Consider the following 22,997-nt stretch of genomic DNA (forward strand, 5'->3'; position numbering starts at 1 on the left):
TGTGCTGGTCCATGCCACCCAGGAGGCTGAGGTGGGAGGATCTCTTGAGCTTAGGAGGTCAAGGCTGCAGTGACCCATGCTTGCACCACTGCATTCCAGCCTGGGAAACAGAGCGAGACCCTGTCTCAAAAAGAAAAAAAAAAAAATCAGATGATTTTTTTTTAAAGTAATGCTTGAAGATTAAAAGTTCTTGGGTTTAAAGAAAAATCTATGTCCATAATTACCATATCCTATAATTTGGTACCAAACTGAAAAGACATGTTGGACTTGTTTCAAAGCATTGTCTTAAGGAAATTTCAACTACAGTTATAATAAAAAGAAAAAAAACACCTTTTATCTGAGTATGCCAATCACTGGTTTCACATTTTTTCTTGTGGGATAACTTCCAAGCTCTGTACGATTCCTGCAGAAGAGGTTACCTTGGGGCACAGATGACAGCAGATCGTGGCAGGAGATCTTTTGATTTAGATCATGTAAATGCTTTTATTCTATTCTAAAAATTCTATAAAATTGTAATCTCAGTAGATAGACAAATGTAATGATTAGCACAGGGCAGGGGCCAGCAATCATTTTGAGCCTGAGCAGGTGCCCTGGAAGAGAGAGGAAGGAAGAGGGAGACTCTTAAAGAAAAATGAAAATGAAAACGGGCTGGGCCATAGTGGGAACAGTTTAATATAGGGTTCTGTATAATCTCATTTGGGGGCCACTCAGGGCTAGGCTTGTCAAAGACGATCAAGCCCAGGGTGAAATCTAAGTCAGACATGCTGGGGAATCCCTCAGCATTCTTACGGTAAGCTTGTCATTTTCAAAAGATAACCAATGAGAAAAATGATGTGTGTTTGGGCACAATATATAATATAATCTACAAAGTCACATAAACGATAGGTAAAGTCACTGTTAAATAGGGCCAGCATTTCTAGTGGATACGTCATAATTTTAGCCAGCTCTTCCATGTACAGAAGAGGAAACTGAGGCCCAGAAGGATCTTCTCTTTTTAAAAGATTTGCCAAGCACAAAATAAAAGGGGTTCTGTCCCAAACAACCAAGAAGCTGCAGATCCAATTCCAGCATAATTGATACCACCATAGTATAAACTTCTCACACACACACACACACACACACACACACACACACACACAGCCCTAACCACAATTCTTATTTCTGACAGTATTCACTGCTGCAAAATCTATAACGAGACAATTTATAGCAGCTCTTGAAGTGTACAGTAATGAAATACAACCTATAAATCTCAGATTCTCAAAAAATAAAATCTCTTGTCACTAGCGAAGCGCATCAGGCTTCCTCGGTGCCTTCCTCCCAGCCCTGAGACCCAGCTGTGAGCAGATCAGGCTTCTCCCCACATCCTTCAAGCTGAAGAGGGGCCATGAAGTGAAGGAGGAGGGGCTTTTGCAGGAGAGAAAAACTGGCAGAGGACTGTAGAGGCACATCACTGCTGTGACCCGTCCACACGGTGCAATCATGCTCTGCTTTTAAAGATACAAGCAGCTTTATAGCAATCACAAACATTTTAAAGTTAATTTTTAAAAGCCCATGTTCTTACCACCCTGAAAAGTTCACTCTTCATTTTTCTATTTCCTTTTTGTCAATATTAATACACACACTACTATTTTCTGTGGAATTGTAATTTATTTTCTTAGAGCTCATCTGAATTTCAAGTGCATTTCCACACAATAGGAGGAGTTTTCACTTGGGCATTTCCTGATAAATGTGGTTCAATCAATTCAGTAATTTCTCATCGTGTCCCCTCTGTATTGAGCATCAGGGTGCCACTCCTGCCTCCTCTCCCTCCACATCCCGTCCTTGATCTTGATGCTATGGGGCCCTGGATCCTTGAAAAGGGTCTTCCACACACTGGTGTTGATCTCCCTCAGGCCTGTTTTGGCATCTGCTTAATGTGGCTTGGGGACTTCAGCCCTCCCCTTTCAGACCTGCCTCTCTACCTTTTCTCCTCTGTCCTGCCACACGGCATAGCTGCTGGATGACGTGCTCCACATTCCCCTGGAGTTCACTTGAAAGCAAGGCCTCAGATCCTTGTGGCTCTCATATTTCACATTGAAAAGAGAGTGGGGTCTGCTGGGCGCGGTGGCTCCTGCCTGTAACCCCAGCACTTTGGGAGGCCAAGGCGGACTGATCACGAGGTCAGGAGATTGAGACCATCCTGGCTACCATGGTAAAACCCATCTGTACTAAAAATAACAAAAATTAGCCAGGCGTGGTAGCATGTGCCTATAGTTCCAGCTACCTGGGAAGCTGAGGCAGGAGAATCGCTTGAACCCGGGAGGTGGAGATTGCAGTGAGCTGAGATCGAGCCACTGCGCTCCAGCCTGGGGGACAGAGTGAGACTCTGTCTCAAAAAAAAAAAGAGAAAAAAGAGAATGGGGTCTATCCTGTTTTCCCTGGAATTCAGCTTGAGGCCAAAGGACTGATTCCCTGTCCTGAGTCTTCCTCTTATTTCTCTGCACTCCTGCTTCAGCTTAGAGAATCTCTCTCTAGTTCCCCAAATCTAAAAGAAGTTGATGTCTTTGTGTCCTGCCTCCTGTGTGAGAGTGCCACCCCGGGAGCAATGCCTGCTTCATTTCTGCAGTCACAGAGTGGGGGAAGTTAACACATTTAAAGTGAAACATGATTTAATGTGTTACAGTGTCGGCCTGCCACATTTGTATTGCCTTGTGATTATAACATTGCACTGGGGCCATTTTAACACAGCACCAGAAGCACCGTGCTACTGAGGTCATTTTAAGTGGCTACGAGACGATCATTTCATTGAAGGGCTATAACATAATTTACTTAACCATCCCTTTATTATGGGACATTTATTTATAATTTTTAGCACTGCCATAAGAGTTAGTGATTTTTGAAGAAAAGCTTATTTTAACAAGAAGCCTGAGAATGCTGTTTAATAGAAATTGCTTTGAACTCATGTGGATGAAGTGACCGTTAGCATGATGGGTAGTTGTCTGTGGCTTAGTGCCCAGTAGCTCTATCTTGCTTTTAAGGTCATAAATATTTTAAGCACTGGGGGCTCAGATTCTTAATCCTAAGCTGATTGCTGTCATTTGGACAACTCCCATGTTACGAGGATTCAGTATTTCCAGAGGACATTAGACTCCTCAGCAGCTGGAGCTCTTGTCCTCTGTGGATTGGATCGAGGAGGCAGCTTGGACATAGTGTCCCATAGAATTTTCTGGGCTTTGGCCTACATTCAAGCACAATTTTGTGGTTTCAAATTCCAGAGTCCTTTTTTTTTTTTTTTCCCTACAGCAGTGAAAATCTAAATAGTTTCCACGAGTTTGCTGAACACAGTTTAAAATTTTCATCATTTAGGAAATTTATGAGCTACTATCTTGTAAAATAGCAAAGGCCTTGATATGGAGCTAAGAGAGTCCTAAAAACAAGAAAATGTGAACATTCTGCTCCTATAAACTAAAATTTGCAAGAATGTTTTAAAATATTTTTATAGAACGTTTCTCAATATCCTACATATGAGATCTCCCGTGTAAAATCATTTTTGCTTTAAACGAAAAAAGATGAAACAGAACTGTCTCTTAACAGACATCATCACATTTATTTCAAAGACCAGCAATACCACTTGTAAGATTTTCCAACAAATATAAAAAATGAGTTTTGTTAGTTAGCATAAATATCAAAATAGTTATTTCAAAATAGAAAAAAATTAGAAGCAATTTAAATGCCTATCAATAGAGAACTGGTTTAAATATTAAAGTACAGATACATGGTAGAGTATGACGTCCCTTTTCTTAAAAAGTAACTGTGTTCTGACGTGGAAGGATTTCCAAGATACCCTGTTAGATAATAAAAATCATGTTCAGCAAAGGGCTTAAAGTGTTTATAGTATTCTGACATTTGTGTAGAAGGAAAAAATACATATGTTCTTATAAATTATACACTATTTCTAAAAGAACGTGGAGGAAACTGTTAACAAAAGCTGCCCCCAGGATAAAGGAGTGAGAGAGAATTTTTTTTCACTTGTAATCGTCTATCTCTTTCATTTTGTACTACGAGCTTGTTACCCATTTGAAAGGAATCTATTTGGTGGTTCCTCAAAATGCTAAACTTAGAATGACCATATGACCCAGCCATTCCATTCCTGAGTATAAACCCGAAAGAACTGAAAACAGGGACCCACGGATACTCTATGTCAATATTGATGGCAGTATTATTCACAATAGCCAAAAGGTAGAAGCAACCTAAGTGTCCTTCAACAGCTGAATGTGATATATACATACCGTGGAATATTATTCAGTCGTAAAAAGAAGGGAATTCTGACACAAACTGCAACATGGATGAAGCTTGAAGATGTTATGCTAAGTGAAACAAGTCAGACATAAAGGGCAAGTATTATATGATTCTAATTATATGCAAAATCCAGAACCAGCAGATCCATAGAGACAAAGCAGATTAGAGGTTACTGGGGGTGCAGACAGTGGAAAACGGGGCAGCTATGACTTGATAGTCACCGAGTTTCTGTCTGGGATGTTGAAAAGGTTTGGAAATAGATCATCGTGATAGTTGTACAACATTGTGAATGTAATTGATGCCACTGAACTGTACACTTAGAAATGGGGGCCAGATGCGGGGCTCACGCCTGTAATCCCAGCACTTTGGGAAGCCGAGGCGGGCAGATCACCTGAGGTCAGGAGTTTGAGACCAGCCTGACCAACATGGTGAAACCCCTCTCTACTAAAAATATAAAATTAGCTGGGCATGGTGGCACATGCCTGTAATCCCAGCTACTCACGAGGCTGAGGCAGGAGAATTGTTTGAACCTGGGAGGTGGAGGTTGCAGTGGGCCGAGATCTCGCCATTGCACTCCAGCCTGGACAACAAGAGTGAAAATTTTTTTCCAAAAAAAAAAAAAGAAAAAAAAAGGGGGTAAAATGGCAAATTTTATATTTATTTTCCCACAGTAAAATGTAATTTAAATTAAATAAATTATAATTTTGTTTAAAGAAAAAATGTATGTAATACATACATTTTGCAAATAAAACGTAATGTAATATAAAGAAAAAATTCCTGTTCAGCTTACCCTTCTCTACCAGAAACTCCCCCAGAAACACTTTTCCAACCTGATCCCATCCTCCTAAAGCAAATAATACTGAGTGCATAGCATGTGCAAGGGTCCTTGATTGGGTACTACCAAAACCAGAAAGATACGTGGACAGGCATCCTGTGTCTCAGAGGCGCTTATCACATAGCCTGGGGAGCATTTGTGTGTATCCCTGTTGTGTAAAGCAGAAAGTGGCGTGTGCTCTGAGTGCCGAGGCAAGATTAAACCGTCTCTGACTGGAAGGGCCAAGATGGCTTGGCAGAGGAAGTAGCCTGTAAGGTGACCTAGAAGCAGCGGGATTCACTGGAGGCCCAGAAGGCTGATGAGCCAAGCTTCGTTAGCAGGAAGGTGCAGCTCTGAACAAAGGGTGGTAGTCTCCTGGTGCTGGGCTGTGGCTATGGGAGGATTATCGTGTAAGGCAGTATAATCCTGAATTCTGAAAAGGCAGTTGAGGGCCAAATGGCATCAATTTTTAAGTGTCCAGTTTAATTTATTTTGACTTTTTAAATGTTGGCTGTGGGGAAATAGCTCCGGTTTTTTTTTTTTTTTTTTTCCTTTTCACTATCCTGCTCACCATTTAGGGATGTGAGCCTTTTATTCTCATCAAGCAGCAAACTTTAACAGTAATGTTTTCTTTCCAACTCAAACTATGTTTGCCATCTAGTGATTAATCCACGCCATTGCAACCTACTTAGGATCCTCGTTTCTTAGCATGGCAGCCAAGCTCACAGGCCTCCAGATTTGACTGTTGATAGTCATTTCTGCCCTGAATTTCTCTTTCCACTTGCCCTGAGGTATACATTGACATTTAGAGACATCGGTAATAAAATCTGATCCACCAAAGAGTACTGATAATATTCACACGAAAGAAAAATTTAGTGTTTAGAAGAAAATACGCCTTAGAAATGAAAAGTTTAAGTAGGATCGGATTTGAAAATTAGCCAATAACAACAGCTTTGTGTGAATATAGTCCTCCAGATAGCCTGGCGAGATTCCTTGACCACAGCGTATGTCACATTACTTTCTAGGCTTTTTCTTCTTCCTGTATATCCTATGAATAGAGATAAGAATGTTAGTAGTGTTTGACTCTGAATAAGTGGTACCCATTTGGAGCATACTTCACATTTCTGATTTTCTGAATGCCTGTCAAAGAGGGAAAGCTACGCTTTCTTCTTCTATTGTTATGTCATTGAGTAGAAATCATTTTCCTTCATTAATCACTTGAGAGAGTGAGACATGAACTATTGTGTTATATGTGCAGGGGACTTAAATATACACATTGGCCACTCAGAATTCTTAAAGGGCCTAGAGTAACATTTTGTAGCTGAGAACTCAGAGTTTCTGAGTAGATAATGATGACTTCTGTTTTGAAAAATATAATGGATCCAGTGTGTCTTTTTGCCCCTGAGATCTAGGCTGTGAGAACTGATTTACTCAACAATTCTTAAATGAATGTCTACTATTTCCAGGGCTCTAGCTAGCTACTGTGTCAACTATTTGTTAACTATTAAGATAACATCTTTTCTTCAAAACTTGGTTACAGCCTCCCCTACCTGCCTCTCTCCATGGGATGCAAGCAAGGATTTCTTACAGTGCGTTATGTCCTACAAGCGATTGTGCTGTAGAGAGACAGTGGGTACAATTTCTACTTTACCACCAAGTTCAGCTTGTTGTTCAGGCTACAAAGTGACAGCCTGGATGACAGCATCTGTCCTCCAGTCCAACAGCACCCCTCACCGAGCCCCAAAATGGGACAGAATGTGTTGTAGGAGACCATTCACTCAGTCTCAAAAAACATGTGAACTGCTTGGCTGTCATTTAAAACTGATACTACCTTTTTTTTTTTGGAGGCGGGCAGTAAATTTCTCTGCATCTGACCTTTGCAGGGAAAACAAGAGATTCCGGGTATATGTTGTGATACCACTTCTGCCAGGGTTCGAAGGAGACATTTCAACCGGCGGAGGAAATGCTCTGCAGGCCATCATGCACTTCAACTACAGGTGCCCAAGCTCTAAATGATCTGTTTTGAGCTTTCGGTCACGCATGTAAGCTGGTGAAGGGAATGACGGTGTTTCTCCACTTCCATTCAGTGGATTGGGAGAACAGATGAACACTTTATTTTACTTTCACATCTTGGCTTGTTTGCTAGCTGATACAATTCAAATGGAGCCTACAGTGATAAAGGGTTGGCCTAAGACACATGGCAAACATAAAATAACTAAAATATTAGTCCCTCTTGTAGAGTCGTTGTCTATTTCAATAGATGTATAATGTTGATGAAAACTTACCTTTAAGTGGTTAAACAGCTATTAAGCTTTGCATGTACTTTGCAGTAAGTAGAGAAAAAATTAAATGCCTGACATGGTATGATTTGCTTGTGTTTGGTTATGATTCTTTAGGTAGCAAATCCTTCAACAAGGTTGATAATGATAATTTTTTGGTCAGTAAATTCCCAGAATTTTGTTTTTTCTACCATATCTTTGTTAAAATTTTAGGGAAAGTTTTGTGCTTGATACTTTTAAAAGCTGAGTTTTCTATTTATTTAAAAAGGCACACTTGGGTTCCTCTGAGGCTTCAGATCTGGCCAGAGGGGCACTGTGAAGAGGACTGGGAGGTGCCAGCCAGTGGGGAAGGGGGAGCACAGGCTAGCGAGGCTGCATAGAGGGGGATGGAAAGGCACCTCTGACCTTCTCTCAGGGTCCCTTAACTGCCAAAGGGAACAGAAGCAAAGAGGTGAGGGGACGGGCCTGGGCATGACTCTGGCTCCATGCTGTAAGTTCAATGACCTGACATTAAAAAGAGCCCTACTCAGGATCACACTCTGTTGTCAGAACCAAAATCTCTTATTTTTCTGAACCACCTGTAGCTGCTCACCTTTCTAATCAAACCCTTTTGAAAGGTGGGAGAGGACAAATGATACCTGACGTAGAACCCTTGGGAAGTAAAGCAGATTAGGGGTCGGAGCCTTGGTCAAATCGGGTCTGCAGGCTTAGATACCCTCCTGCCTGGGCCCCCTCCCAGGCGCTCCTTCTGGAGGATCTGTGCACAGTTCCAGTGCACCATTGCAGTGAATTTTTTTTTTAATCCTCTTGTTTCTCACTGTCTTTTCAGGCTTGTATCTGTTTATCTGCCAGGGTTTCAATAAAAGATTTTTGTTTAGAGCTTTAACTATGCTTTGGCCTATATACTTGCACATTTCTTAATATTATCTGATTTGTAAGATGATAAACAAAGCTTTTCAAGTATTTAAGGCACGGGCATAATGTTTAATTGACTTTTATCCATTTCATTCGCCATTCTAATATTATTTTCGCAGTATTGTCCATTGTAATTATTTCTGTGACTATTTTCTTACCTTTGAACCAGCTGCATGAAATAACATATTTGGCTTGTTCAGAAACAAGAACTATAATCTTTCATTATGCAAAAGCATGTTTGCTGGCGTCATCTTTAATAATATCAGCATTTCTCAGGCATAAATATACTCTTTATTACTTTCATAGAGAAAGCAGATGAAACGTAGAATTTTTGTTTTTGTCAGATTTTATAATTCATCAACGATTATCAGTCTTAAGAAACAAAATCATTAGCAGAGTCCTTTATCTGAGAGTCTATTTTTCAGTTTTAAGTGGTTTTTCTGACTTTAGAGGCAGCCCATTCTAATAGTTTAATTTGTAAATTATTCTGCTAAGTGCTTGCCCTTTTTGCCTCTGAGAGCAATGTGATTTTGTAAGTATTCTTATCTATGGATGCATTCTAAATTTATCTTTGCTGTTACCACGTTTTGTAACAGGGAAAAGTTCATTCATGACCCATCTTTTTTTTAAATAAGCCTCTCTTTCTGAAACATCACATGAATTTTATAATTTTCCCGTTTACCCATCTCAAAACAACTATCGTGTCCCATTAGTAACATTGAAAAGTGATATTCATGTAATTATTTCTAACATTTAGAAATAGATTTAGCATCTTCTCATAGAAACACTTGTTCTGTTTTTACTTGCATTAGGATTAAACCTACTCATATTGCAATTGGGATTGGCTGTTTTGAAACCTCTGTGATTATTTTTTCCTTTCCATATTTTCAGAACCATGTGCAGAGGAGAAAATTCCATCCTTGGCCAGTTAAAAGCAGAGCGTAAGTAACTGCTTTTTTTTTCTCATGTGATTTTTTTTTATGAGGAAGGCGAGGCAGCAGTAATCACTAATTTTCACAGTTTGATTATAGAACTCTAGTCACAAAAGGTACCCCACAAAATGTTCACCTGACATAAAGTATTCTCATTAAGTTGCCCAAAGTATTATTCAAGTGAAGACACCAAGACTTGAGATGCATAGGTAATAAAAACTGAGCATCTTTATAATTTCTGTTTATTTTTATTTATTTATAATTGTTTTGATAATCATCTTTATGAGGTATTACAGTTGTTTGTTCTTCATCTACTGGATTTTTTTAAAATACTTTTCAAAGATACTTTCTCAGATGTCTTCTTCTTCTTCTTCTTTTTTTTTTTTTTTTTTGAGACAGAGTTTCATTCTTATTGCCCAGGCTAGAGTGCAATGGTGCGGTCCCAGCTCACCGCAGCCTCCACCTCTCAGGCTCAAGTAGTTCTTCTGTCTCAGTTTCCTAAGTAGCTTGGATTACAGGTGTGTACCACCACACCTGACTAATTTTTTTGTAGTTTTAGTAGAGATGGGGTTTCACTATGTTGGCCAGGCTGATCTGGAACTCCTGACCTCAGGTGATCTGCCCACCTTAGCCTCCCAAAGTGCTGGGATTACAGGTGTGAGCCACCACACCTGTCCTCAGATGTCTTCTTAATTGATCCTTCTACCTAGTTACTGGCTAAATATATTGTAACTAGGGGGTTACCTATCTATATCTCCCTGAGCTATGAGTTCAGCATGTAGTGGGCACTCAGTATTTCTCTCTATCTCTGAGCAATAGATAAAAACTAAGCTGCAGTCAGAACCCAAGTTGTATGACTTCCAGTCCAAGTTGGGTCTAAATTGTGAAAAACTTGGACAGCCACATTAAAAAGACTAGATTTTATCCAGAAGGCAAGAAGAGGTTGGTGGAAACCTCTGGGCCCCTGGAGCAAACTCATCAAAGTGACATTTCTATGAAGATTCATTTACTGTTGGCAAACAGTAGAAATGGTGGCAGGCAGGAGACAAAGGTGCATTGGTCGTGGAAAAGGAGGGTCACGTGTGGATAAGATTATGAGGGAAGACTTGAGGGGATGTGGGAGAGGAGAGGAAGGGAAATGTCAGCTAATTCTAAGTTTCAATCCAATGGACTAAGAGAATGGAGATGCCACAGGAGACTTGGAAAAGGCAGAAGGACTCGTTTTAATCATGTGATGCTGTGTGACATGACCTTCAGATAGAATATAAACCTCAACTGAGTTTTTTGAAGGAAGATTTTATTTTATGCTGGGAGCCTCCCAAATGGGGTGCACTAGATGATGTACTGGAATGTGGGTAGAAAATAATAGACTTTCCAAGTCTGCATATTTTTAGCTTAAAAGTAAGGAATCAGGACATCAGCAGGAATGGCAGAGGAAGGATCTCCAAAAATACAGCCCTACATAAAAGCAACAAAAATACTGACAAAAGTTCTCACAATCAACTTCTTTGGACGGGGAAATTAACTAAAGGCTTCTAACAATCCAAGGAGTGTTTAACCGATAGAAACAGCTGAATCTTGGTAAGAATAGCAAGCTTTGTGGCATTTTAACTTGCCATATATCCATCTCCGTCTTCTCAGCTCCACAATAGTCTTAAAAGCCCACAGCTGCTCAAATCAAGGTGAAAACCAGCAGCTTAGCAGCCATAGGAGGGAGCAGATCAGGCTTGAGGCTCCCATGCCCCAGCAATTCTCACAGTATTGCCAGTATTTGACCTGTCTAGCACTTCCCTTTAAACTGCCAGTCTAAGTACTTATATGACTTTTCACAATGTAAGCAGCCTTTTTTTAAAAAAACAAAAACAAAAACAAAAACAAAAAAAACCCTGGGTATTTATCAGCAACAATTGTTTAGCATCACAGCTGACTGAAGCAGCAGTAACAGCTGAGTGAGCCAGAAGCTGACTGAAAATCTTAAGAGGAAAAGCTGAGGAAGGGATTCCCTAGTGGGCATTAGAAACCTCCGATATATCCTTGGGAACCTGAAAGGTCATGGGTGTGTAGGGCTGTGTGCACGCCCAGAGCTATGCGGATACTTCCCTTCCTCTCCTCTCCCACATCCCCTCAAGTCTTCCCTCACAATCTTATCCACACGTGACCCTCCTTTTCCACGACCAATGCACCCCTTCCTGCCTGCCTGCCACCATCTCTACCCTGTTTGCCAAGAGTAAATGAATCTTCATAGAAACGTCACTTTGATGAGCTTACTCCAGGGGCTCATAGGTTTCTACCAACCTCTTCTTGCCTTCTGGATAAAACCTAGCCTTTTTCGTGTGGCTGTCCAAGTTTTCACAGTTTGAACCCAACTTAAACTAAATCATACAACAGCCCAGAGCTATGCACACGCTCAGGAAAGGATTGTGAAGGCCCCGAGCTCTCACCTCTGGCAGATCTTGAGGCTCTGTGCAAGCAGAAAGTGAAGTTTAAGGCAGAATTACCAACTGTGTGCCTGAGCATGTGAGGCCTGTGGCCCCCACCCGTACACACAGAGGCTCTCAGTCAAGTGTGAGAAACTCATTTGGGACAGGCATTTAAGGACTTGTATAAAGTATGTTCTCTGGCCATAATGGAATGAAATAATAAATAACAAAAGAAAATGTGGAGAATTCACAAATAGGTGGGAATTATACAACACACTGCTAAATAGCCAAAGAATTAACGAAGATACTTCCAAGGACAGTAGAAAATATTTTGAGATGATTGAAAATGAAAACAATATATCCAAACTTATGAGAGGCAGCTAAAGCAATGCTTACAGGGAAATTTATAACTATAAACATTTATATTATTTAACAGAAAATAAGAAATCTCAAATTAATAACCTAACCTTACGTTTTAGGAAAGTAGAAAAAGAAAAGAAAACTAAACCCAAAGCAAGCAGAATAAAAGAAGTAACAGAGATTGGAGGGAAAATAAATGAGGTAATAGAAAAACAATAGAGAAAAATAATGACACCAAAAGTTAATTTTTTGAAAAGATCAACAAAATGGACAAACCTTTTAGGTGGACTTACTAAGTAAGAAATAGAGAAGACTCAAAGTACAGAAATCAGAAACTAAGTGGGGACATTACTATGGGCTTTACAGAAATAAAAAGGAGTGTAGAATACTGGGAAAAGGTGTTTGCTGACAAGTTAGCCCAGATGGATGGACAAACTCCTTTAAAGAGACTGTATTAGCCAGGGCTCCCCAGAGAAACAGAACCAATAGGAGATACATATTAGCTGAGAAGCTATATAAATTTAACTCCTCAGCTTCTGTAGTTAGCTGAGCCAATTCCTCATGATAAACCTTTTCATATATATATATGAAAGATATATGAATATATAATATATATTCATATAATATACATTATTATATATTAAATAATATATAAATATACATTATGTGTAATTTATATAGATAATATATATAAACATATAATATATATTTATATATCCATCTATATATAATACATATTTATATATAATATGAAAGGATTTATATATAGATTATGTATGATATATAATTTATATATTATAAATTTATATATGTATTTGTATGTACTATATCTAAATAATGTATAAATTTATATATAAATACATAAAAATGTGTAATAGAAATATGTATTTATATATCTATCTTTCATATATATATGAAAATATTTGTTATGAGGAATTGGCTCAAGTAATTACGGAGGCTGAGAAGTTCCACAGTCTGCAAGCTGAATACCCAGAGGGGGAAAACCAGAGAAGGAAAGCTCCTTTCACACTGAGTGAGAGAATCCAGAAAGGTGGAATCCAGGAGAGGAAAGTAGCTTCCACACTGAGTGGAAGAGAATTGAGAGGGAGATGGAGTTTAGGAGGGGAAGACAGGCTTCCATGAGAGAGTGTGGAAGGGGACTCCAGAGGGAAAATCCAGGAGAGAGAAAGATGGCTTCCACAAGGGTGGAAGGGGATCCAAACATGGAGTCCAGAGGGGTGTGGAAGAAGGGGACTTTTAACTTGGGAGGAACCCCCATCTTCTCTAAGACCCCTGGCCAATGAAAGGAGTTCCTTAGAACTTCCGATGCAGTGATTGACTTTTGGTTCTTCCCACACCGCGAAAATTAGACTGTTCAATCTCCCTGATGGAGAGAAATGGGAGGGGGGAATGGCGCTGGGAAGTTCTTGTCCTTAAAACTAAGCCCCCTTGTAGACCTGGAAGCAGAACACATTCCTTCGCTACTGACATAAAGTTAGACTTATAGATCAACTGAATAGAGTTGAGAATCTAAAAATAATTCTTATGATTATGGTAAATTAAATTTCAGGGAGGTGGTGCCAGAATAATTAATGGAGAAAGCATAGTCTTCTCAACAAATGGTGCTGGAAAAACTATATATCCACATGCAAAAAAAAAGTTGAACCCCTACCTCATACGATGTACAAAAATTAACTGAAAATGGATCAAAGGCCTATATGTTAAAACTAAAACTATACATTTCCTTGTAGGAAATAATAGACATAAATCATTGTGACAATGGTTTCTTGGATCTTACACCAAAAGCAGAAGGACACATATAAAAATAGATAATTTGGATTTCATCAAACTTGAAAGCCTGAAAGCTTTTGCGCTCCAATGAACATTATCAAGGAAGTAGAAACACCCCCCAGAATAGGAGAAAATTGTTTGAAAATAATATATGAAGGGACTAGTGTACAGAGTACATAAAGAATTCTTACAATTCAATAATAAAAATAACTCAAAAAATAAAAAATGGACAAATGATTTAAACAGGTATTTTTCCAAAGAAGATATTCAAATGGCTGATAAGCACATGAAAGAAAACTCAATATCACTAGTCACTAGAAGTTCAACTCAATCCCACAATACAGCTTGACACTTCTACGTTCACTGGGATGGCAATAATAATAATAATAATGATAAAGTATCGGCAAGGTGTGTTCATAGTGGAACCCTAACACATTACTGTTGGGAATGCAAAACGGCACTGCTTCTTTGGAAAGCCAGTTTGACAGTTCTGCAAAAGTTAAACAAAAGTTACCCTATAACCCAGAAGTTCTACTCCTTAACATTTACTCAAATATTAAAAACAAATGTCCACACAAAAATCTGTACATGAATGTTTATAGCACCATTGTTCAGAATACCTAAAAAATGGCAACAACCCAATGTTCATGAACTGATGCATGTATAAACAAAATGGGGTATTTCCATACAGTGGAGTATTATTGAGATGTAAAAAGGCATATGCTAACACATGCTGCAACACAGATGTACCCTGAGGACCTTACGCTAAGTGAAAGAAGCCAGGCACAAAAGGCCATATATTCTCTGGTTCCATTTGTATAAAATGTTTTCAATAGGCAAATCCATAGAGTCAGTTAGTGGAATAATAGGGCGTTTGAAAATCATATATAGGGGCAAGCGGAATGGGGTATAACTGTTAATGAATATGGGGTTTCTTTTTGGGGTGATAAAAATGTCTTAGAAATTAGGTGGTGGTGATGGTTGTACAGTCTTGTGAATAGTACTTCCTATAAAACATACTGATGTGTACATTTTACAGAGGAGAATTTTGTAGTATAAAGTTTATAAATTTTAAGAATTCTTGAAAGATTTAGAAACTTTAAATACAAATTTAAAGTATTGACAATTAAAAATAGTGACAAGCTTTTAGTACATGTATATAATTTCAAAAGTTACATACATACATATACTGGTGTTGTGTGTTCCATAATTTTTTGCTGATAATCTGCTCAACCTACAAAACTTTTGAAAACAACTTTAGACAAAAGATATGTACATCACCAATAACAAATACTTCCAAAAGTTGCACCTCATTGTACTTAGCACAGGTTTGCTAGAGTATTATCTCTGTCTCTATTTTCTAATGGCCTAAAATGAAGATGATAGTGAATGAATAAATTCATAAAAGATAATATTGATAAAGCAAAATTGGGAAGTCATTCAGCACTGGCAGTGGCTTGTAAAAATGCAAATGTGAGGACATAGGAGAACAAAAAAAAAATCAAAAGCTTATTATTGAGTTTCTCAACAGCAAAAATGTCCTGGGCTTATTATAAAGTATTTCCTTTGGCTCTGGACCCTTTTCCTGCCTTTGCCTATTCAGGGGGAAAAATTGGATTTTAACACAAGAAGTAATTTCAATGCTATGCCTGTTTATAAAAAAAATTGCCAAGTACCTTGGGAACAGTCAAAATAAGGCATCTCAGTAGGGAAAATGTTCATGTGCTAGACAGAGAGAAAAGATTAATTACATAATGCCTGTTTCTAAAGTGCAAGGTTGTATTGTTGGCTGTTGGCTTTGTTTTTGTATATGTAGTGGGTTTTAAATACATGAACTAGCTAATCTCTAATTGGATAGAGAAATATAGTTCTGTACTGTTTTAATTATTTAGAATAACAAAACTGCCGCTATGAATATGTTAAAATTCCCTAAAAGAAAACCAGCACTATTAATATATAATTATCTGATATACTAGTCTTCAGAGATTTTATGTTTAATTTCAAGCATTTCTTTATCATTTTTATAATTTTCGGTAATTACAGCATTTTAAAATGCAGCTAATTTAGCATAATTTAAGATAAGGGCCAGAATTTTTCAGTCAGGATTAGATATGTACATGTACCAAGTGCTACAAGTTTTTAAGTAACAAAAGCCTATAACATCTCTTAATGTTCTTTCATGAAATTTCCTTATAAATATCAGGTCTATTGTATTGAATTTCTCTTCTTTTAAAGTACACACACACACACACACACACACCAATGTTCACAACAGGTATGTCCTAGGACCTGAATAAATGTCCAGGTTCTCAGATACCTCCATGACATGATACAATTTGGGACTCTTTCTTATACTTGTGTGTCTGTTTCTTCACATTAATGCTCATATATGCTCCTGGCTTTCCCATATTTTCTTCAAAAAGCATATGTTTCTGTGGTATATCCTCATAACATAAATTAACATCACCAACTTTGCACCTATTACATGTTGAGCCAGTTTTTTTTCACAGAATAAAGTACTGGCTGAAATATTTTCTCTGTTTTTTTTTCTTCCCATATAGAATGCATTGTGACTTATTCACATCATAAACGGGTGTCCCCATAGCATTTGGCAGGCCACACTGCATTCATCCAAAATGTCCACTTGCTGGCTGGGAACCATTATCTTTCTTTTACATCCTGTTAACGGGTACCAACTGCTAGCTCTCTTCTGAAGGCCATTTTCCACGAAGAAATAGATTTAATCATGTCATAAGAGTTATTGCATAGTCAAGAATGAGTGGGAAGTAGGTATGGAGTGTGGGCTGACTGGCTGTCTTGCTAATTGATGTTTTGCTGATACTCTCTAGGCTTGCTTTGGCATGGCGCAGAGATGTGCTTTAGAAAATTACAAATATGACATGTCCTAAACCTTCAAGCTGCTAACAGTATCATTAATCTTAAAAAAATTATTTTGAAATAATTTCAGACTTATAGAACAGTTTCCAGGACAACCATATACCCTTCATCCTAATTTTCCAGATGTTATAATAATTTTACCTTCTTTGCCGTATCATTCTCTCTCGATAGATAGATACGTTGATATGTAGATGTTGGGATTTTTTTTTTTTTTTTTTACCCTGAGTCATTTTGGAATAAGTTGCAGCTGTGATACCTATTTCTCCCTATATGTATGTGTATTTCGGAGAATACAAGGACATTCTCTTAAGCAGGTATAGATCAATTATCAAAATAAATGTACATTGATATAATACTATTATCCAGTTTATAGACCTTATTGAAACTTTGCCAGTTGTCTTAGGAATGTTCTTTATAGCAAAAGAGGAAAAAAGGCTTTTTTCTAGGCTAGAATTCAGTTTACAATCCTGTATGACATTAAGTTGTCATGTGTCTATTTTCCTTTAATCTGGGATTGTCTTTAAATCATTTTGCTTTTTGGGGGGTCAGAGCTTTCATGATCGTGATGTTTTGGAAGAGTACCGGCCAGTTGCTCTGTAGACTGTCCCTCAATTTGGGTACGTCTGTTGTTTGCTCATGTTTAGATTTAGGTTATGCTCTTTTGGAGCAATATCACAGAAGTGAGGCCATGTTCTTACCGTACCATAGCAGGAAGAACATAGTGTTGATTTATTCCCTTACTGATTATATTAACTTCAATCACCAAGTGAAAGTGATGTCTGCCAGAATTCTCCACTAGTTTTCCCTTCATAATTAATGGTATTTTGTAGAAAAACAACTTGGTTGTATATAAATACCCTGCTTCTTATCACCATTCACCTACTGGTTTTAGCATGCATTAATTATTCTCTGAATCAGTTACCATGATAGTAACCGTGACTTTCTGATTCCATCATTTTTTCTATATTTATTAGTTTCTTTTAAATTAATTAGTTAGAATTCTGTAAGGAAAGTTTTCCCTTTTTCCCCATTTATGTATTTATATTAGTATGGACCTATAGCTTTTGTTCAGTGGGTTAAGATCTTGAAGTTCAGCCTGCCCAGGCTTGGCCAATGAGGGCCTTGTGAAGCTGGCTTTATGCTTTTTGGACATGTGCCCACTCATCGCTGTCTTCTGCTGGCACAACAAGGTGTCCCGGACTCATGTATTCCCAACGCTAGCCCTGCAGTCAGCCATTTCTTCAAGGAACCTAGGTTATTCCAGTGAAAATTGGTATTTAGAAAGTAAATTCTGGGTGCTAGACGTGATCATTGCTATTAGAATATCACTACTTTGGGCCCTCTGTCCCCACACACAAACCTCTTCTCTCTCTTTCTCATCATACGGATACCTCCAATTCCAACCCCACAACACAGGATTCTTCTAGCCATCCCTCTGTTTATAACTCTTTTATTCCACAGTGAGAAACCCAGCTTCCATTATCCACAGCAAATTTGTGTACTTCCTTAACCTTGTAATACCCAGAAAATAGCTTTGGGATTGCTGGCCCATACCACTGTGAAAAAATGAATCAACTTACTAGAGTTTAACGCTTGCTTATAGTGATTTTTGCCTTTAGCTTCAGGGTATGTACTCAAATGTCTGAGATCAAAAGTACTTGGATTATGTTATTAACTTCATTTGGTTTGGTTCATTTACTTTGGCTTATATTACATTTCAGGTTTTTAAAAAATCTCTCTTGATAATTTTTTTGAATGCATGAGATATGCTTCCTATAGCCAGAACTATACAAAAAGCATTATGTACATAAGTGTCACTCCTCCATGCTTTCAGTTTCTACCCCAACCATTTTTTTCACCCTTTACCCACCCATCCCCTATTGGTAACCAATTTCACCAGTTTCTGGGTTAATTTTGTTGTGTTTCTTCTTGGAATAACGCTCAGATAGATGTATATTTTCTTATTTCTCCTGATCTCTTTCACAAAAATATACTGCATATTCTCTTGCTCACTTTGCCTTTTTCATTTAACAGAATATCCTGGAAATCCCTCTATATTAGCTCATAGAGATTTTCATTTCTTTGTAATGCTGCATAGTCTTCCAAATGTGGATTTGCCAGAGTTTATTCAATCACTCTGTTATGAATGGGCAGTTAGATTGTCTTCAACAACAAAAAATTATATACTTCTAATAGAACTATATACAATGGGTAATTGTGTATGTGTAAATAAATATAAATATATTTTTATTTGTTGGAAGTATATATTTAGGGTAAATTTCTAGAGTGGGATCGCTGTGTCAGGAGGTAAACACATAGGTATCTTTGTTCGATGTTGCTAAATGACCCTTCAAAAAATTTGTACGAATTTGCATTTTCATCACCAATATATGAGAGTCTTCTTCAACCCATTCTCACTGACAGAATATGTTGTCTTTTTATTTTTTGCTGATCTTATAGATAAGATTAACTGTTTCTCAATTTAGTTTTTATTTGCATTTCTATCATTATGAGTCAAGATGAATATCTTTTCACATGTTTCTTTGGTATGTGTGAATTGTCTGTTCATGTCTTTTATCCATTTTTCTATTAAGATTTTGATCTTTTATTCCCTTCAATTATTTAGAGTTCTTTATATGTTAGGACTCTCACCTCTTTATCTGTGATGTATACTGCAAATACTTTATCCCAGTTTGTCTTTTTCCTTTTGTTTTTTGCTTATCGTGTTTTGTGTCATGCAAATGTGTTGTTATATTTTTAATCTAACCAATTTACCAATCTCTTTTTTTTTTGCCTCTGGATACTGACAAAGTCTTTCCAATATTTGAGGTATACAGGAATTCACCCTTGCTTTCTTCTAACACTTGTCTGGTTTCATTTGCTTACATTTCTATCTCTGATCAATTTGGAGTTTATTCTTGTTAAAAATTTTTGGAGTTTTATCTTTTTCAGGTGGCTGTACTAGCACCTTTCATTTAAAAGGCCTTGTCCTTATCATCTGAGTTGTTTCCTTTATTATACACAAAATTTCCTTATGTATTTGCATCTGTTTGGACTGTCTATTCCATTCACATCCTTATCTATTTATTTGCTGGATCTGCACTGTTTTAATTATATAGACTTTATAGTATGTGTTAATATCTGATAGGGCTAATGCCTCATAGCTTTTCAATTTTTCTCAATTTATTCTTGCATGTTTATTTTTCCATGCAAACCACAGGTTATCTAATGCCATAAAACCTTGTTGGTGTTTTTACCATTACATTACATTATAGTACACTACATTAATGTGATCTTATGTAATGTAATGAGATCACATTAATTAATTAATTTTTTTTTGAGATAAAGCCTTGCTCTGTAGCCCAGGCTGGAGTGCAATGGCATAATCTCAGCTCACGGCAACCTCCGCCTCCTGGGTTCAAGCAATTCTCCTGTCTCAGCCTCCCAAGTAGCTGGGACTACAGGCACCCGCCACCATGCCTGGCTAATTTTTGTATTTTTAGTAGAGACAGGGTTTCACCATATTGGTCAGGCTGGTCTTGAACTCCTGACCTCAGGTAGTCCACCTACCTTGGCCTCTCAAAGTGCTGGGATTATAGGCGTGAGCCACCGCGCTTGCCCAAGATCACATTACATTTATAAATTAATGCACTGGATGCGGTGGCTCACACCTGTAATGCCAGCACTTTGGGAGGCTGAGGCGGACAAATCACTAGTTTGGGAGATTGAGACCATCCTGGCCAACCTGGTGAAACCCCGTCTCTACTAAAAATATAAAAATTAGCTGGTTATGGTGGCACGTGCCTATAATCCCAGCTACTTGGGAGGCTGAGGCACAAGAATCGCTTGAATCCAGGAGGCGGAGGTTGCAGTGAGCCCAGATTGCTCCTCTGCACTCCAGCCTGGTGACTGAGTGAGACTTTGTCTCAAAAAAAAAAAATTTATAAATTAACCTGGGGACTGTTGACATCTTCTAATGGTGATTTGTTCTATCCCAGAACAAGAGCAGTCTTTCAGTTTGTTCAAGTCTACTTTTACATCATGATAATGTTTTAACTATTTTCTTTAAAAAAGTTTTGCACATGAACCATTAAGTTTATCTCTAAATTTTTTATCTTCTTTGTTGCCATTCTTAATGGGGCTTTGTCTGTGATTATATTCTCTAAGAGGTTATTGTTTGTGTATATAAAGGCTATTGATTTCTATGTGTTAATTTATATCCTTTTATTATACTTAATATTTTTATGATTTGGTATAATTTTATTATTGATTCTCCAGGTATATTAATTATCATAGTGTCTGCAAGTGGAAATGACTTTACTTTTTATATGATTTCTCTTACACAACTGTATTGGCTGATACTTCCATGGCAATATTAAATAGTACTGAAGATATTGAACACACATATACATGTAAATATATAATACATATTTTTTCAGCATGTTAAGAAAGTATTCATCATTTCCTACTTTATTCATTGCCTTTATCAGGAGTGGATACTGAATTGTGTCAAAAGCATTCCAGCATCTGTTAAGATAATTATATTATTTTTCTCCTTAGATTGATGAACATAATGTCTAATAATGGATTTCCTCATATTGAGCAGACTTGCATCCTGGAATGCCTCTCACTTGGTCATGGTGTATTATTTTCTTAGTGTATACTAATTTTAAATAATTATCAAAGCTCTATGGCAGTGCCATTCAAAACAATATCTCCTAGGGAACTTACTCAATTGATTTCTACTGAATCAGAATTCTGAGAAGAGTCCCAGGAATCTGCTTTTAACAAGTTCCATAGAGGTGGTCTTTATGCACACTGAGAACTACTGGTCTACTATATTGTTCAATGTGAATTTTAATGTAAAAATATATCTACTTTAGCAAAGGACCCTCTCCATGATTCCTTTGAAAGGCTGCTTTGTATCTTAAACTTACAAATTCTAGCTCATGATCCAGCTGTAGGAGAGTAGATGATACAGAGAAACTAAAAGGCAAAATATATTTTCATTTCAGCTGCCTCCTGAATATTCATTTATCCACTTACACATTTATTCAATTTTTTTAGCACTGTGAAAGGATAAGAATACTAAGATGTGTAAGACCAAGCTCCTGAATAACAGTAGGAGAAATTGAGGATTATATAAATGTTTGTAAGATACTGGGCATTATGTTGGAAATATTTTCCAGGAATTTTATGGGCCTAAGAGGCTTAAAAAAGAAAATGAATTGGAAAAGACTTTAAAAAGGAGTTATTCTTCAGATGAAGCATCTTCCCAATATAACATTAACAAATGGGGGAAGAAATTGATTGCAAAATCCTCATTTACAGGAAACTTTTTAGAAATGCATCTCTTACACATGATGCACTAGTATACCAACACTTCAACTCTTGTCAAACACAGATATACAACATCACTCATATACATATCGGGGAGAGTTATCTCTAACTGGAGGCATCTCTGTACATAACCTATGAATGAATTGCTTTCCAAGATACTCAGAGTTAATAGAAGCACTGAAATAACATCAGTATGAAAAAAGAAACCATCAGTAATAAATGGAAACTCCCATAAATGGGACATGAACTGCCACCCTTCTATAGTATGCTTCGAATTCTCTTAAAGACAAAAAAAAATTTATGCTCTCTTTCTATTAGAATTTGTGATGGTTTGGTTCCACTCCATTTATTCTTGGTATCAGACTTTGTTTATCCAAGACAACTGCTGTGTGGGAGAAAGACCATAAAATCCTGTCACTAACACTCACAGCAAGGGTAATGATTATGAGTTGGCTTAGTATGGAATGCATTTCTTCTTATCATGTGAATGGCCCTCACATGATGAAATGGAGAGCAATATTTGAAAGTACAAACCTAGTGCTGCTTTCTTTGAAGAGAATTCTAAGTCTAATGCAGTAAGGATTCTTCTATTTTCTAATTTCCTAATGATCTAAAAGGAGGAGTGGTTTTTCACTGCCAACATTTTTATTTACCCAAAGTCTGCAAAATTTAACTGATGCTTCATGCTGAATGTGCTACAAATGTTGTGAGCATCAGGTAGTTTGGCACACGCCTTGCATCTGATTTAAACTGCAGCAAGTGTCAAGCAGGTTAGAAGTGAGTGTCACACTGAAGTTTTGATTAATCTATTCTGGCTCAGCTTTAACCATCACTCTTCAGTAGTTACTCGTCAAATCATTAAAATAAAATGTTCTTATTTGAATGCCTTTTTGGATTGCCCTAGCAAAGGGAAGACAGAAAACATTTCAGTTAAAAAAATCTGTGTGTGTGTGTGTGTGTGTGTGTGTGT

General features: G+C 37.5%; 1 protein-coding gene across 2 annotated transcripts in view; it reads left to right on the forward strand.

The window, feature by feature from the left end:
• PLD1 (phospholipase D1) overlaps positions 1 to 22,997 on the forward strand; it is a 165,356-nt gene that overhangs the window by 118,996 nt on the left and 23,363 nt on the right. For both annotated transcript variants that reach the window (XM_032258298.1, XM_032258299.1), the window contains 2 exons: positions 6,976 to 7,089; positions 9,178 to 9,227. In XM_032258298.1, the coding sequence (XP_032114189.1) occupies positions 6,976 to 7,089; positions 9,178 to 9,227 (164 nt within the window). The remainder of the gene's footprint in view (positions 1 to 6,975; positions 7,090 to 9,177; positions 9,228 to 22,997) is intronic.

Source organism: Sapajus apella, unplaced genomic scaffold (assembly GCF_009761245.1).
Source record: "Sapajus apella isolate SASKATOON/1434 unplaced genomic scaffold, GSC_monkey_1.0 scaffold101, whole genome shotgun sequence".
Classification (NCBI taxonomy): domain Eukaryota; kingdom Metazoa; phylum Chordata; class Mammalia; order Primates; family Cebidae; genus Sapajus; species Sapajus apella.